The sequence below is a fragment of the Hirundo rustica genome, chromosome 10 (genome assembly GCF_015227805.2).
Source record: "Hirundo rustica isolate bHirRus1 chromosome 10, bHirRus1.pri.v3, whole genome shotgun sequence".
Lineage (NCBI taxonomy): Eukaryota > Metazoa > Chordata > Aves > Passeriformes > Hirundinidae > Hirundo > Hirundo rustica.
Window position 1 is genome coordinate 12,315,620 of NC_053459.1, and position 17,218 is coordinate 12,332,837.

At 41.9% G+C, this 17,218-nt stretch overlaps 1 protein-coding gene across 1 annotated transcript in view; it reads right to left on the bottom strand.

The window, feature by feature from the left end:
• PLOD2 (procollagen-lysine,2-oxoglutarate 5-dioxygenase 2) overlaps nucleotides 1-17,218 on the bottom strand; it is a 50,986-nt gene that overhangs the window by 23,631 nt on the left and 10,137 nt on the right. Inside the window, exons 2-7 of the mRNA XM_040074182.2 lie at nucleotides 12,631-12,722; nucleotides 11,029-11,165; nucleotides 5,280-5,443; nucleotides 4,038-4,150; nucleotides 2,107-2,170; nucleotides 1,222-1,319 (exon numbers count right to left, since the gene is read on the bottom strand). Of these exons, the coding sequence (XP_039930116.1) occupies nucleotides 1,222-1,319; nucleotides 2,107-2,170; nucleotides 4,038-4,150; nucleotides 5,280-5,443; nucleotides 11,029-11,165; nucleotides 12,631-12,666 (612 nt within the window). The 5' untranslated portion in view covers nucleotides 12,667-12,722. The remainder of the gene's footprint in view (nucleotides 1-1,221; nucleotides 1,320-2,106; nucleotides 2,171-4,037; nucleotides 4,151-5,279; nucleotides 5,444-11,028; nucleotides 11,166-12,630; nucleotides 12,723-17,218) is intronic.

Below are 17,218 nucleotides of genomic sequence, written 5' to 3' on the forward strand. Positions count from 1 at the left end.
CCTAAGCTGTTCGCCCAATTGCAAAATACAGAACCCTTCCTTTTATTGGCAACTTGTCAGCAAAGCCAGTAATGACAGATTTTGAGGATTTAATTGAGCCAAAAATGAAAGGAATTGGTCATACATTTCATCCATACTGAGTAGTTATAAGGGAAACAGATAAAGGCATCATTATATTCACTAATTCCAAAAATCAAAATACAAGTGCACAAACAAAGAAGCAGCAGTCCCTGGGATATTAGTGGGTTTCAAACTTTACTTCTCCTGAAAGGCATTTTTTCTGAAAATAAGGAACTACAGTAAGGAACATTCATTCAGAAGAAATTAGAAAGTAGCCATGCCCAATCCTTCAGCCAACAGACACAACTGTAAACAATACACCTTTACACTTCCTTGGCACAGAACAGAGAGATGCACCTGCCATGTCACCAAACCACAGCCATTTCTCTCACAGCAACTGCACAGGGACCTCTGAACCGCTGAATCCTTACACAGAGCCTGTCAAAGCAGCTGTTTCACAGGGCAGACAGTGCTCTACCACGTGCCCAAAGCTGACCAGCCACGGGCACACTGACAGCAGTGACCAGCGACACTGAGGGCAAAAGCCAGCCACACGTGTACCCAGAGAGATACACAGAGACCTCTTCCTTTGCCTAAAGGCAGTGGGTTTGTACATATGTACCCAGAGAGATACACAGAGACCTCTTCCTTTGCCTAAATGCAATGTATTTGTACATATGTACCTAGAGAGATACACAGAGACCCCTTCCTTTGCCTACATGCAGTGTATTTGTATCTCTGTGTACACACACACCTGGGCCCAGGGTAGGAACAGATGTGTTACTGTTTTGTATCCCATCACTCTTGGCTAGATTATCCTGCCCTCTGTTATTCTGACTGCCATTTAATAACCATGTGGACGTTCTTTACTACCTTCAAGAACAGTTCTGTGTTAGTGAAAAAATAAAAAAAAGCTTACTTGCTTCTAATATCCCATGCTATAATGAATTTGGGAGCAGAATGAGTTGTTTCAGCAGCAATACCAAGTTACAGTGAGAGCAGAATAACATGGATTCAAAGGGGGTTTTTATCTTCTCAATTCCTAATAACATTAAATGGAAATATGCACTGGTGCACTGCTATGACTGTTTCATACTCTTCTACCATTGTATTTTTTGCCTGCATTGATGTTTAGGAAAATAAAACCGAACTGTCACTCACTTTAGTTGGACCATTTCCATGAATGGTGACTGGTAGGGTGTCATACACTGAATTCCTCGCTCTTACTTTTCCTTCTTCAAATTTCAAAAGGACTTCATCTGCAAATCAACAAAGCAGTACAGTAAGCTCATAAATAAAAGCTAAAATTTCAGAGTTTTTAAGTCCTTGCTGATACAATATATGTTTTTGCTTATCATTGTCAGTATTATTTATTTAGAAGCTTTTGCTGTTTTTTTTAACTTGAGCTTGGAATTCTAAGCTTCTTATGATAAACAGGGCGACATCAAACTTTGAAGTTTCTCAACAGCAGCTTCAGTATTGGAATAAAATATGCTTTTAAAATAATTCTAATTTAGTGCAAATGCTCTTTATAGAAAAATTAGTTGTTTATTAGTTATTATGATCTGACTATAAAAAGTTGTTCCAAAATTGGAGGTCAAATGTATGAAATGAATTTTGCACAGATGCATTTTTCCATTTTAATTCTTGACAGTTAAAGGAAACTCTACATTATACTACTATGCTACTTCATTATGTATAGCCGTTTGCCTGAGAACATCTAAAATGCAATTTTAATTCCTAATCTTACGCCTGTAATTAAGTTTTGGAAAGGTAGATGGAAAAAATTATCCTTAACTCTGTATTTACTGCCAGCTTCATTTATTTAAAACTATTTTTTCTATTTTAAATCAAATATTTTATCAGTGAGAGAATTCAATTAATAATCAACCCAAAAGACCTGTAACTAATCTGGTGATCAGGTCTGCCCATCCAAACACTTCCTCAAAATAAGCACACATTTAAAGAGCTACATTCATGGTTAAGCAAAAAAAGAAGTGTCAATAACAGCTAATGAAACACACAATGTACAAATCATACACTTACCAACAGCTCCATTTAGGGTCTGGAAAATTGTACATTTGTGGTCCAAAGTAATGTTAATGTGCTCCTGAAACCAAAGCACCAAAGCTGTTGAGGCGTTCTAAAAACCAATGTTTTTACAGTAATGTTGCAATTATACCACAGTGGCAGCGAGGAATCAGAGGAAATGACTCTATGTGTTCTTTACATTGCTACATTCTTCTGTATTCCCAAGCTGTGCAGTTCTATAGAAAACAATTTTGCATATGCAGAAACTTTGAACTTGAAGGATAAAGGTCATAAGTCTCCACAGGAACTGCAATTTAGCAGTATAAGCCAAAGAAAATTTGTGTCTTAAAAAAAAATTAACAAGTTCTGGCCAAGAAACAAAACATGCGGTGTGTGTCAGAGTCACAAAAGTATAAAAGTCAAATTTTAAGCATCATGTCAGAATAGAAAACACTAGTGGTTTTAAACATGTTCCTAATGTTGTATTACTAATCCTAGCTTACTTTAAATACCATGTTTTACCATTTTTAAAATGTTGATTCAAGTAAAACACACTTAAAAACCCCTATACAGATGACATCCCTGGTTTTGGTCTTCCAAGATTTTTTTACATATTTTACAGCATTGGCATTATTATTACTATACAAAGATTCAGTGGTGACATACAGTACACACCATGGAAGTGGTTTGAATCATGGTGCAGCAGTGCTCTACACAGATGCACAGTTTTGGTTTAGAAGACAATCCGTTTAGACAGCTAATGATGTTACTTCTGACTTGGATGCAGAATCAGCTTTAATACCTCTGCACCCCGTCTGGTCAATTGTGTACCCGGCATCTGACTTGACTTGCATATAAGCAATTCAAACACTAAAGGCTGGAAGGAATTTCCCGTGAGGAGCAGCTGAGGTCTGCCTGGTTTAGAGGAGCAGGCAGAGGGGCCACCCCTGCGCTCCCTACAGCTTCCTGAGGAGGAGTAGGGGGGGAGGGAGGTGCTGAGCTGGTGGGAATGGTTCAAAGCTGCACCAGGGAAGGTTCAGACTGGACATTAGGAAGCATTTCGTTATGAACAGGGTGGTGAAACCCTGGATAAGTTCCTAGAAGGGTTGCCAATGCATCCAGCCTGTCGAGGACTTAAAGAGCATTTGAGAAATGACCTTAGTAACACGCTTTAGCTTTTGGTCAGGCCTGTGTTGGTCAGCCAGTCAGACTAGACGATCGTTGTAGGCCCTTTTCAACAGAAATATTCCATTCTATTTCTGAACCTGTATCCAAACAGACCTGATTTTCCATTAAGTTATGCCAGAAACCATGTGTCCATATTTCTCAAAATTCTGCTATATCAGCTTCTAAAGTCTTTTTGCATCACTATGTTGTTAAATTCCCTTATCCCCCTTTTTCCAGCATCAGGGACACGCCTCCAACATCTATCACGCTTTAACGCTGCAACTCAGCAGAGAACTTTGTTAAGAGAGGGCACAGAGAGGTCTTCACCAGAAATTTACAATACAGCTTTATTGAACATATTTGCACAGAAAGCTGCAGGCAGGATCTGAAATGGCAGCAAGCCAAAATATAAAACACTGCATCAGCAAGTAGTTCAGTGACACCCTGGAAAAATGCCACATTCTCTGGCTGTCAAACTGGCAAGTACATGGGACTCTCATTGAGATAAATGTGTCTGATCATATACCTCAGAGCTGTTATTTCTAACAATGAAGCACAACCTGCCTGGGTCTGAAGACAGCCTGAAATAATACACTGAGTCATGACACTTTGGGAGCCTGTTCATCATTCCAGCAGTAGGAACCTCAGAACAAACAACCGTCAACATGGCACTCCAGGACAAAGAGACAGCATTCCTTGTCTTTTCATCTCCTGGTGGTTTATGAGGAGCAGCATGTTATTTCAAGCAAAAAGAAAAGAGAAAGCGACTTACTACCTACCCTTGCCAATGGGTCAACATAGATTTTGGTGTAAAACAGCTGGTCATCATCATTATCCTGCAGATTCCATTGCTGCACGATACGATTTATGTACGGAGCATAACCAATAAATCCTGCAACATCACACACACAGGTTATTTCCATAAAAAGCACTACCCTGCCAAAGCTGTCCACCAACCAGGGACTTCATTTGGAGTGGTGTCACTAAAGAAAAAGTATGAAATTAATGAAACTTGGCTCAGAATCCAATCTTCTTCCTGAGGTATGTAACAGGTCTGTTTCAAAAATTAATAAGTTAATAATTAATGGCTATTTTTATACTAATGATATTTTAAGGGAAAAAAATAAATCAGATCTGTCCAGGATGGTTCTGAGAATGCCAAGGTATGATATCAGACTATCACCTTCCCAAGAAGCCCATCTGTGGAAAAAGTTTCATTTTCATCAATCACTTCTTATTGGCAGAGGTGCCTGAATCTAATACTGCCAGAAATATAATGAGAATTCAACTCAAAACCAATATACACCAAAATAAAAAAAAGGATAGGACAGATAGGTGAGGGAAAGAAACAGGGACACTCCCAGATCTGCACACTGAAGCAGGGTGTCCCAGAAATGACACTCAATAGCTTCTACACAGCACAGTATTTGTATCAGCGCACGTATTAATCAAGTGCAAAATGATTAGCAAAGCTGGCACTTAAAGGAGGATTCCAGAATTCGTCCATCACTGAGATTACAGGGAGCAGCCCCCAGCCCTTTGAGAAGGAGCAGTGTAAGCCATGCTGACAGGCCAGGCAGAGCTGCCAGCACTTGCACCCTGTGCGCAGAGATCTCCAGGAACCAGGCAGCCGAGGTCGGGAATCCTGTGGCCGGGCTAAACCGCGCCAATAAACAGCACGTGCTGCTCTGCCTGTGCTGGTGCACTGCGTTGTTCCCGCAGCACTGGGACATCCTTGCACAGCGTCACGCTGCCACACGCAGCTGCTTGCTAGACCCTGACTATATTTACCTGCTTTGTACAAGTTACTGCCAAACACACACTGTGCAAATTTGAATGAAAGCTATGCCTGAGCACAGAAGAGGAGCTATTCAAGTGGGGAGGGGAGGAAGATGACAGCGTATCCAGTCATCAGTGTTACACTTGGGTGATTCAGGAACAGCTCCGTGCGCAGTAAGTACGAAGAGCAGAAAACACAGATGGGTCATGTTCAAGTTCAAGTGTTTGAGGACCACACTTGCCTCCTGAGTTCAGGAATCGTTTTCCGCTCCGGACAACAGGATACTTGTCAGCCAGCCTTTTATCCGGCCAAATTAGTCCATCTGCTGCAAACACCACTTTGTGATTAGTTTCCTGAAATTTCTTCAGCAGTTCTTCAGGGCCCCCGGCAAAGATAACATCATAGCTTAAAAGGAAAGAAAATACATCTATTAGGTTAGTTTCCTTTTAATGTTTCTGTATTCAAAACAAGTCACTGGACTATTCAAATTTAAAAATCAAACTTTCATTCTGAAAAATGATTCAATTAAATCATATTTAACCGCCACGTAAAAATTCTATACCCTTCCAGGAGAGAAACTTCAATCAGTACTACTTATCCAAAGGAGTTTCCCCGTCTGCTTTTTAGTCTTCCACATTTTGGACATTCTTTTTCTTCACATTTTGTTTATCTGAAATAGATTTTCCTATTTCAGGTATTTTGCTTATGCTTTTAAGAACAATTAAAAATATCAAACTTTAACAGATGAAAAGCAGGACTGAGAGATTACTTAGATAATTTTCACTGGGAAAATCTAGACAATCTTGTTCCTAAATACGACACCACTGACTCTTCTAAAAAGTCTTATCAAGAATGTACTTAGATCTCAATGCAGTCTAGTTTCCCATAAAAAGTGTACTGCATCCTGACAAGGCATAGATTTCTCCTTCAACTTTTTAATGTGCTGAAGACTTAAAAGGCTCAAAGCCTCACAATATCTGTTTGTGAAAAACCTTATATATGCCTTTGAATTGCAATTCCTGCTGAGGATAAAGGCCTAAAGGTGGAGGGCTCATCTTTGGCTGTTACACGCAGCCAAAAGTCAACAGTGTGCCAAACCAGAACAAAACCTGCCTGGCTTTGGCCAAGGTCCTGTAAGAATGGAGCATCCCAAGCCTGGTGGTTTCTTGAAGCTGAACCAAATCTAAATAAATGCCTGGCAGGCACAGGGGGTTAGGAACACAACCAAGAAAACCAAGCAAACAAACCAATCCCCCACCATGGGCAGGGATGGACACACTAGCCCAGCCTGCTCAAAGCCTCACCCAATCTGACCCCTGGAACTTGGAATTTGCCAGGGATTGGACATCCACTGCTGCTCTGCATGACCTGTGCCAATGCCTCCCACTTCAAGGTTCACTTTACACAGCACAAAGAATGTCACAGTGAAGCTGGAATCACATCACAGATTAGTCTCTGGCTGAAGCAGTAAAATATTTTAATGGCAGCATCTCAGCCTTGCAGTTTTCTCATGTGAACGCAGGAATATTCTTACTCTTCACAAGAACCTTAGAAATTAAAAATCACCAGGCCTGATAACAGGCAAAGGAACAGTCAAGCTACCAAAAACCAAGGTGTAACCTTGATCAGGACTTTTCATGCAAAGCCTTTTAGCTGGGCTAATTGGGACAGCAATACCCCCACCTGCAGTACACAGAACATTTTGCATTGCAATGGATTATCCAGCAATAGTGCCAACAGATCAACCATTACTGACTTATGGTACTCCTTTATTACAGCTCTGAAATTATTCAAGAAGTCTTTTCTTCAAAGAGGATTTCATGAAATTGGCCTAAGAGAACTGAAAAACAGCTGGCTTACAAATGTAAAAAAAGATTTTCACCACAAAGCAAAGTATGAACCCTGGAGAGGAAGTGTGTTATGTAGTCTATATAAGTAAGTGGTTTTCTGAAAACTCTGCTATGTTTTTCTGCAACTTTGGCAGGAGTACGCATGAAATAAATTGTACATTTTGGACCTTCCCCAGTTTCACAAAAAAATGCCTCTTTCTGCCCAAATTTACAGGAATACACTTCACTTTTTTTCCATTCAATGTCTGTAGCTCGACTCAATGCCAGACCGAGCCTGTAGAACACACAAGGAACAGGAGACACATTGAAGACAGACAAAAAGAGATCTGTCTGAGGCTTTAACTTAATAGCTCGTGGCAGGCTGTGCTTCTCCTCGGTGATCAAGGTAGTGCTCTGCTGCTGCTAGGACTCACAGCTGCAGGAAGGAACCAAACACCCTGGAACACTGCTTCCAAGGACTGTCATCCTGTGAAAGAGAGCCAAAGTTGAGCAACGTGCTGGGCCAGCCACAGGTTCTCCTTGTGAAAGGGATATGCTACCTAATACACAGCTATAAAAAAAGCAGAGTTTATAATCCTAAACCCAGAGCTGAGCTGCTAAACTGCAATGGATATTATGCAGCTCTATTAATCCAGAAGGAACCTACACTTGCCATTAACGGTCAAGGACCTCTGTTTTGTCACGAGGTGACTTACTGTCACCTCACCTCTTCCTGGGCAGGACCTCCACCTGCTTTCCACCCCTTGCTGACAGTATCCTCATCAGCTGCTTTATGAGGATAAAACATCATTTATTTCCTCTCCATGCAGAAAGAAAACTTCTTAACACCTGTAAATGCATCATTTGCCTTGTTTACCTGCTTTGTCAGATTCCGTTCAGCCTATTCAAACCCCATCTCCTGCTCTAAGGGGGGATTCACTTTAGGACTACACCACTAAGACCACCACAAAACAGGTCCCAAGACTACCCCTGACAGTTTATACTGTTGTTAGGGGTGACACAATGACTTGCTTTAAACTGGACTTCAAAATTTGACAGGGAAAAAGAGTGTGGACATATCCAGGAAAAAGCAGGCTTCCTTGACAACCAGGATCAGCTCATATAGTCTTTTATTTATTCTTAAATCCTTCCAATTAAGTAGAAAATAAGGAAAAAAAACCCAAAACAAAACACCCCCCCCCCCACACACACACAGAAAGTTTCCACAACCTAATCCCATTTCCTGAAACTCCCAGATGGCAGATGCTTGGGACTGGAATCCACCCCTCCCTACCTCCCTTTAGCAGCAGCAAAGCATTCTAGCTATGCACCCTGCACTCCCAGCAACACAGGGAAACAGCAGCAGAGACTCAGGTGCTCTAAAACTGCCCAGGCAATTTTTGCACCCACAACTTTAACAATGAGAACTTGCTACTTTGGAACTGCAGGGTAAGAGCTCAAAATGCAAGTGAGAGAGTGCCTGCTAGTGACTAGCAATGTCACAAAACAGACACAAAACTATCTTGTCACTTAGAGTGTGTCCCCACCAGGATCACACCTTAACCATTTTCAGATACATAAAAAATATAATTATCCCTTACTTTCTGGCAATTGTTTAAAAAAAACCCACAACAAAACAAATAACACACTGAGAGGCTTCAAAATTCTTCCACGATACAAAGAGATGCCTGTGGGAGTTCTGGATGAGCAGTCACAGCACCAACCAATTTATCCAGTCTACACTGGCCATTAGCCAGTTCAATCTGAAATGGTCCAAAATAAACCAGAAGTTAGCTCGAGCAAAAACAAGCCTAATTTAAATAGTGTTCCATCTACAGGCATTTTGCTATCTACACACAGGCACAAGCTGTCCACAGAGGAAGCTCAAACTATTTCCAGAATTCTGAGCCATATAATAAACAGCTGAAAAAAAAAAAAAAAAACCCAACCAAACCAAACCAAGAAAGTAAGTTTGTTAAGTAAACAGTTCCCTAGAAATTACTCGTAAGCAAACCAGACATTTCCTTTCCCCACCCCCAAGATTAATATTCCAAATGCTTCACAATGAATATAATAAAAAACACTTGAAGAAGAAAGGAAGTTCATGACATTTGTCTTTTCCAAACTTACTGCTACATTGATCAGCATTTAGGTTGCAAAAAAGGATTTCTGGAAACGAAAAAGCTCATTAGAATTAAAATATAATGCTAGAATCAGCAAACTGTTTTTTCTCTCCTGTCTGGAATCAGTTCCACCAGCTTTAAATAAACATGGGATTTTGGACTTGGGATTTTGGACTTCAGGAACTTGGGAGGCCTTAAATCCTGTGACTTTTCATGGGAAGAAATATAATGGCTTTTGCATTTTGATACACACGCTCCTCTGCGCTCTCTCACCCGTGCCAGCAGACAGCCCCTCCAGAGAGCAAATTATGATGGAGAAAAACTTGAGCCAGACCTTTGCACCAATGTGGTAATAAATTTGCATATTTTACCGCATAGGAAGAAAATAGTTATGAATTAGGATAATAAATTCAGAAACAAAGAAATTCAATGTAAGTAGAAAATATTTGGGAAATGTTTGATTCATCTGAGCTTTAGCACAGAGCAAAATCTTTGAAATTAGCCTTTAGAAGTTTCAGTTTTTGTATGAGTAGTAGGACAACACTATGAACAAACATATAATGTATTTACTTTTAGAAAGATTCTTTTTCCACTTAGCAAATGCAAAATTGAACAAGTCAAAAGGAAAAGAAATTTTAAAACTGCATGTGTACTTCCAAACTAGGTAACTTTTACAGACCTAAGCACAGAAAAATTATATTCAGCATAATAAGAATTCCTTATAATGCTTATTTATAAATTAGTGAAAATTATTTAGATTTTCTAGGCATTTCTTTTACTCATCACAAGAGGTAAAACTGCAACAGAAAATTAAGTAACGTATTTGAATTTGCTACCAGTTTGATAGGCTACTCCAGCTTTCCCAAAGTGTTAACTTCTGCAAAACAACAAATTAATTTTCCATAAAATGCCAGTGTCCAGCCACTTTGCCTTGTGATGATGTCTACTGTGCAAATCCTGCCAAGCTCCTGCCCTGAAAATGTGTCCCTAAATTTCTTCAACAGTCAAATTTTAAATAAATCAAGCAGGTTAAAAGCTGAAAGAGAGCTCTGGAGCAGACATTCCAACATGACGTGGTACCATCAGCATGGGTGAGCTCGTACATGACTCCCTCCAAGCTCACACTCAGCTGCCTCTCTCCAAGGCTGCCTGTCAGCAACTGAGCTTCCTGTCCCTGATTCAAGAGCTGGTCCCACGCCTTCCATGCAGTGATTATTTCAGAGCTGTGACCCTGCTCTGGTTAACATCAGCGTGGAAGAGCCTGGTGCCTGCTGCAAGCTGGATTCTGAGCCGCTCTGATCATGCTGCAGGAGGAAAATAAGAGGAAGAGAAAGAGCAGAGGGAAGCAATAGAGAAAAGTGTGATTTGAACACGTTTGAGCTCCATGCTTCCTGTGACAGGGAGAAGCCTAGCTGGCCTCCAGGGAGGATGTTCAAGCATAGCTGTGCTATGAGCTATGATCTGGCACCTGCAGCAGTGTTCTCCATCCTTCCATCACAGATAGCACAGGCATCAGGCTACATCTGACACCAAGATTCTTGTTTCAGTTCTCTGACACATAGAAGTTCTCCTGTTAAATGCTTTCCTCAGGGAGCCATTTCCCAGCTTCCTCCATATCACTGTTACTTCATGGAACAAGATCATTCCTCTGGTCCCTACTGGACACTTCTTCTGGAGCTGCTTTTGCTTTCCCTCCCATCCACACTCCCAGCCTGCAGCCACATCCTGCTCTCGCTGCAGCTGAACAGGGAGAGGACAAATGCTTGCCTAAAAAAGCCTGTCAGCTCCCAGCAACATTTTTTTACTCCCTCGAGGCAGCAGAACTATGAACAACTCTTACATCTGTGTATCTGTTAAAAAGTAACGACTGCTCCAAAAGCCATCTACTATTTTTATGAATGAAGAAAAAAAGACACAAACTCTCTCAAATAAAACAGCAAAGAACAAAAGCACCACACAACTTTCGGCATGGCACAGCAGCCACTCTTGCATGTCTACCCAAACTAAAACTTGAAGACAAGCAGCCAGGTTTGCTCACCATTCAACAAACAGTACAACCAAGTCCTCTTGATCAGCATAGCTTTCAATGCCTTCTTTCAGCAGCCGAACTTTCTGCCCTCCGCCAATAGAGTTGGGCAGCTCACCACCTTTCCATTCTTCACCTTTTCCAAGAACCTGGAATAAGGGGGGGGGAAAAAAAGGCACTTTTTGCTAGTACCCAAACCCACAAGGCTTTTTTAAAGCAGACCCTTATTGAAAACAGATGCTAAAGCAGAAGCAACACATGAAAGCATAGCAAGCCAGCACTTTCAGCATCATAAGTTTTCCATGTCTGAAGCAACATTCAGCACAATGACATCATTTCAAAAACATGAGACTTTTCTTAACCAAATAAGAATCAAGCAATTGCCTGCTACTGACATTTACTCAAATGTGTCTCCTTCAGGGAAAAAAAAAAAAAAAAAAAAAAAAAAAGGAAAAAGATGCTAAGGATTGTTTCAAATTTTGTATTAGAAAAACATTCCAAATGAGACCTTTAACATTCAGTAACATCCCTTTAGGAACAGAAGGCACAAAGACCTTGGTAGATCAGGGTATAACTAATTCAATTGGCAAGTTTTTTGTAGAAAAAGGGAAGGATAGCTTTCCCAGTACACAGCTCGCTGCTAAAACTCAGTTAAACATAAAACTCCTCCTCAGCCAAGCACTATAGCAGATTACATGTCAAAGAAAGGAAAAAAAAATAAAAAAGCTCTTTATGTGTTTTGAGCATAATGTTTTTGGAACATATAAAGCCTGGAAAAACTACATAGCATGGTGTTTTGGACAGATCTGCATAGCTAAAAGATGTATCCAGAGCTCAGGCTGCTCAGGTGCTCTAGTACAGCTTTATCCTGTTAGGAAAGGTTCTCTCAGTCATCTAAATTCAGTGGTAGAAGTCAAAGACCCAAATAATTTCCTATTTATAGTGCAGGCATTGTGGTAAGTAAGCAGAAAAATTTCATAATAGCATCTGAATTCCTGGATTTTCTCTTGGCAGAACCAGTTTGTGGGGAGAGTTTAGAAGGTTAGTGCCCTCCCTTTTTCCCAGGGTCATGCAGAGGCTAACCTAAGTACGTGACACACGGAGGCACAGAGCAAGGCAGAAAAGGCTGGCAAGAATGATAGAAACACATTGTCCTCTCAGAAATTGCAGGTTCCTGGGAAACAGAGAAATTTTCAGTTGTGACCCTCCTTCCTTGCAGCAGTGTTCCAGCCTTGCTTAAGGAAGGGAGTGCAAAGCCCCTGAGTGCAGCACAGCCCCCAGAAGTGTTCACACAAGGAAAATCGGCCACACTGAGAAACAAGGCTCTGTGACAAACCATGACAGAACCTGTGAGTGAGGAGGATGCTGGCCATGATAGCTACAAACCTCTAAAGCAGGTCCCAAGGCAGGGGAAGCACCTCCCTCCCACGGTGCCCCAGAGGGGCACCAGCAGGTAAGAGACAGGGAGAGCAGCAAGGGCCCTTCCTGCCCCCAGCTCTGCTGTTGTCTCCCTCTGCCCCAGCACACAAGGAGCTAAGGCAAGGTCAGCTACCATACACTGGTTCTGTTTTACAGCATGGACAGCACAAATCTTTGGTACAAACCACACAATACCTTTACTGTGTAGTTGAAATGCTTTGCAGTTCGCATGAAACGGTGAAAGCCATCGGTTTCTTTAGTTGCTACAGTAAAGACTAGAAGTTTATCTGAGGAAGAAAAGGAAAGAACATGTATTAAGATGCTTTCAGGGCACAGTTTGTAACATAAAATGCAATGAATAGCACTAGCTCAGGATGACTTTCTGTATCTCATTCAAAGAGAGGAGGCAAATACGCTGCCACAGTATAGGTGTGGGCAAGGTGCTGTATTTAAAATTATCCTCTGGAAGACGAAGCAGGTAAGTCTATCTACTCTGTAAACAACTAGTCCAAGAAACAAAAATAAAGCCAGTATGACTACTGGAGAGGAAGAAATCTTCAAAATAAAAATACCTTACTACTTTTCAGTCTGAGCTAATCCTGTTCCCTGTTACCATAGGACTGAGAGGTGGTAAGAGAACTTCAACCAACTCAAGTTGGTACCAACTTCACCAGCCCAACAGAGGAGCTGTCAGTATGCCAACAGTGCATATATTCTTCATGAAAATAAGTCTAAAAAAACCCAAGCAATGAAACCAATCCCTCAACAAACAGCATTTAGTGCTTTTAAGTCCTTGGGCAGAGACAAAAGAGCAAGGAGCTTGCTTGGTTGGTTTTTTTTATTCAGAGCACACGTACATTACAGCACTGCTAATTCTGTCCTCTTACTGCACACAGGAAAGTGACCATGCAACCAGTTTCCTCTTCACATTCCAGGGCTTTTAACACAATTTGAATGGGGTCATGAATTTCCACTAAATCGCTTCCCAATTAAACTACTGAACAACATTTAGAACCCTATGCAATATGCTGCATAATGAAACAAAAAAATTTGCAGCTATGGGAAGGTTTTATCCCTATCTAAAATCAAGTATTTAATCAGACCAGCCTGGATGCCAGAGTACATTTCAGTTTCCCCAATTCAGGCCAAGTTCAAGCAACAGCTGCCCTCTAAACAGAGTCCCTGAGATCCATCCTTACAATAAAATAAAATTCATTACCTATGATGAGTACTCCAGACAGAATGCCTGTTACTGCATTACTTGCCAAAAAAACATCCTCTGGATTTACCTCCCTCAATCCAGTAACATGTGCAAGAAGTGTCTGCTATGGAACACATTCCTATTAACTCTTCAGCCTTGTCCACCACCACAGGCTTAGCAGCCCTCAGACACCCAAGACTGAGTGTATTCAAACCACTCCCCACTGCCCATTTTGTTTTATGTGACACCAGCTAAAGTTAACACAGGAGATGCTGACCCAGTTCCCACGTTGCAGAAGAAATGCACCTTGAAACTTCCTCATGCGATGCCCTGCAGTCCAAGTGTATTGACTGAGGCAGAAACACCTGTCAGAACACAGACACAGTTTGTAGAATAACATAAAACACCGTGTTCTAATGAAATTCAAATCTGCCTGAAGCAGCCCCAGCAGACAACCTCTGCAGACCAGTCTCAGGTGGCACTCCAACCACGGCTCAGGTTCAGCCCTAGTCTCCCCCAGAAGATCCTGCCAGCTCCGACAGGGGTCTGGCTGCTCCATCCTCAGCAGCAGCTGGTGCACATGGGGTAGAGCAGGGAGGAGACAAGCAAACATGATACTTTCTCTGCTTCTGCTCTCAGTTTAAGGGTGTTCCTGACTCAGGTGGTGTTTCTGCAGAACACTTGATCTGCTTTGAGACCTCGCTCTTTCCAGGTCACTCCTTGAGCAGACGTCACCTTCAAGCAGTGAGAGCACCCTGTGCCCAGTACCTACAGCACCAAAACCAATCTGTGCCTTGAGCAGGGCTCCTGCAGTGTTATCTGATACTGCCCAAGTTCCTCAGCTACACACAACATCTCCACCTGCCCTCACCTCTACAAACAATTTAGTGGATTTCTCTCACATCCTGCTCTTACTTTTTATTTTTCTTAGCTGAGGGTGTCTGAGGGGCATGTCTGTGAACAGGGGGACAATCCTTTTCCTACTCCTACAGTTTCCAGCTCCTACAGACAATTTTAGCTGCTGGCTCTACTGAGCCAGAGTGACACTCCTGCAATACAATACCCAACAAAGAAGAAACTGAAAATACTGTAAATTCTTCCACTGACTTGAACATCCAGAAATTTTGGAAAGACAGATTTGGAAGATTAACGGCTCCACCTTCCCCGCCCCGCCCCCTCAAGTGCTAGCAGACTTTTGTAGCAAAGAATCAGAAGAAAATCTCCCAAGTACATCTCAGAAGGACAGGAGAACCTCACAGTGCAATGAGCTCACACGCACTCACAAAGAGACAGAAACAGAGCAATAATGGCTTGATACCTTCCAAACTTATCGTAAAGATTGTGCAATTTCAAGTAATTCTACTGAAATCCCCACAAAATGAATAAAGAATATTGTATCTTAGACTGTGACTAAAACAGAACTGAAGACAGAGAAGAATTTCCTTCCTCTATGAAGGAAATTATGACTACTTTTATGTTCAAACACTACATTTTCCAATTACAGGGAACTGGAAAAATCTGATCATATCAGAACTGCATCATCAAGCCAACTGGATCCATTATTAAAAGTTTCCTAGGTGACAAGATCACCGACGATAACCATGGAATTTGGTTTGGAATAGGCATATTTCACACCTACACATTGCTAAGAAATGCTAACAGCAAAGTTCTCAAAAATCTGTACTTGACAACACAATGTAAACGACAAAATGTTGGCTGCATCAGATTCCTTCCACAGTTACCATGTCAAAGAAAGTTTAAACTAACATACAAGTACAGTTTGGCAAGCAAAAAAAAAACCTACAGTTCTTTATGGGATATTGTTACACTCTCTTAATGGAATACACATTATTCATGTGCTTCAAGATTCACTGTGGAGTCTGGTATGTTACTTGACTTGTGGAACAGGAGGAAAGAGAATAATGTGCCAAATCATAAGGGATTTCAACCTGAACTATACTAAATGAAGAAAGCTGAGCAGGCAAATAATACAGTTTATACTGAAATGAAATGGCAAAAGAGCCTGTACTGCACCAAAAGACAATGAAGCAATCTAAATAGGCTGCCTGAGTGGGGTTTGCAAACAGCCAGAGAACAAAAGAAAGCTATTTTAAAGGTGCTATTTACATTGGAAATGTTTTCTTTTTAACATGCTTACTCATATTTGTTTGGGATTTTTTTGTTTGTTTTTTTTTTTAAGTAGAATTGAAGAAGTTTAAGAGGCTTTATTTTCAAGTCTTTGTTGCACCACTGACCTTTAAGTGCAGCAGAAGTGTAATTAAAGCATTTGAAGTCCCTTTAGAATTAGTTTCTTTGCAGATTACTTAGTCTTTGCTGAGGCCTCTTTTTTTTTAAGCTGCGTCTGACCAAAGAGCAGAGAAACATGCCTTTATTCTATATATAGTATATATGGAGAGACAACGCAAACTGCAGTAAATGATAGTTACCTTGGCACATTATAGAGGGTATTATTAACCAAATGAGGAAAGCAGAACCATTCTCCTGCAGCTAATAAAAAATATTAACCTAGCTCCCGTAGGTTGCTGCAACTATATTTAGATGTGATAACTTGCGCAGTTTTACTGGCAGATTTCCACTAAACGTAGCATGGGAGATGTTTGTCTCTTCCAGTGGAAGGGAGTGAAGAGAATACTTCTGACTAATAAATACTTCTGCTAATTTCTTTTTAACCCTTTAAACGTCATTCACTTTGAAAAATCTATTCCTTGCTCACTACATTTAGGTACAACAACTTCTTGGAACACTTATCCATCCCATTTGAGCGTAGCAACACGGACACAAAGGGACGTTCAAGATCTCACAGGAGTGTGAATGTGAAGCTCAACACCCCCGAGGCAGTAAGTTTATCCAAAGTCGTTTCCATTTGAGGGTGCGCTCAGCTATTTCGGCAGCTGCCACCCACAGTGTCCCTGCTGCACAGAGCAGGCCTGGCCCCAGGACACGCCTGTGGTGCAGAGCTCCAGGGCTGCACCTCGCTGCAAGAGAGGCTGAGCGAGCGCCCAGAGCCCCAGCAGCGCCGCTGCCTCCGGCTGCGCAGTGAAGACCCAGGCACAGCCGGGAAGGAAGCCTGCGATTACTCACGCCCCAAGCTGCCACTGTGGCCTGGTACTCCCCAGTGAGAGCATTGCAAAACCCCCACCAGGAATTCCAGCTGCAGCTAAACGCTATTCCTGCTTCACCATCCCCTCCACAAACCCCTGCCCTCCAGTGAGGTGTCCTCCCTAGGGAGCTCTGCTGTGTGATCTCACACACAGGCTTGAGCTCTGCAGTTCAACCCTGACTGTCCACCCCACACAGGGACAAATACGACCTTGGGAGTGTCTTCCAACAGGAGCAGCATGCTCCAAGAAGCAAGCTCCCAGGAGACCAAGGAGCCAGCAGGTGGTCCCACTGCTCCCCCCTGGCAGGGTGGCTGCGATGGCACAGAGGGCACGGGCTGCTGGCATCCCTGCACACCGCCTGCCAGAGGCGCCTTGGCACTCACCGAGGGGATGGCTGAGCTTGGCATTTACTTCCACAAGTCAGTCTGTGTGAAAAGGAAATGTAAACTCTATGCTGAAG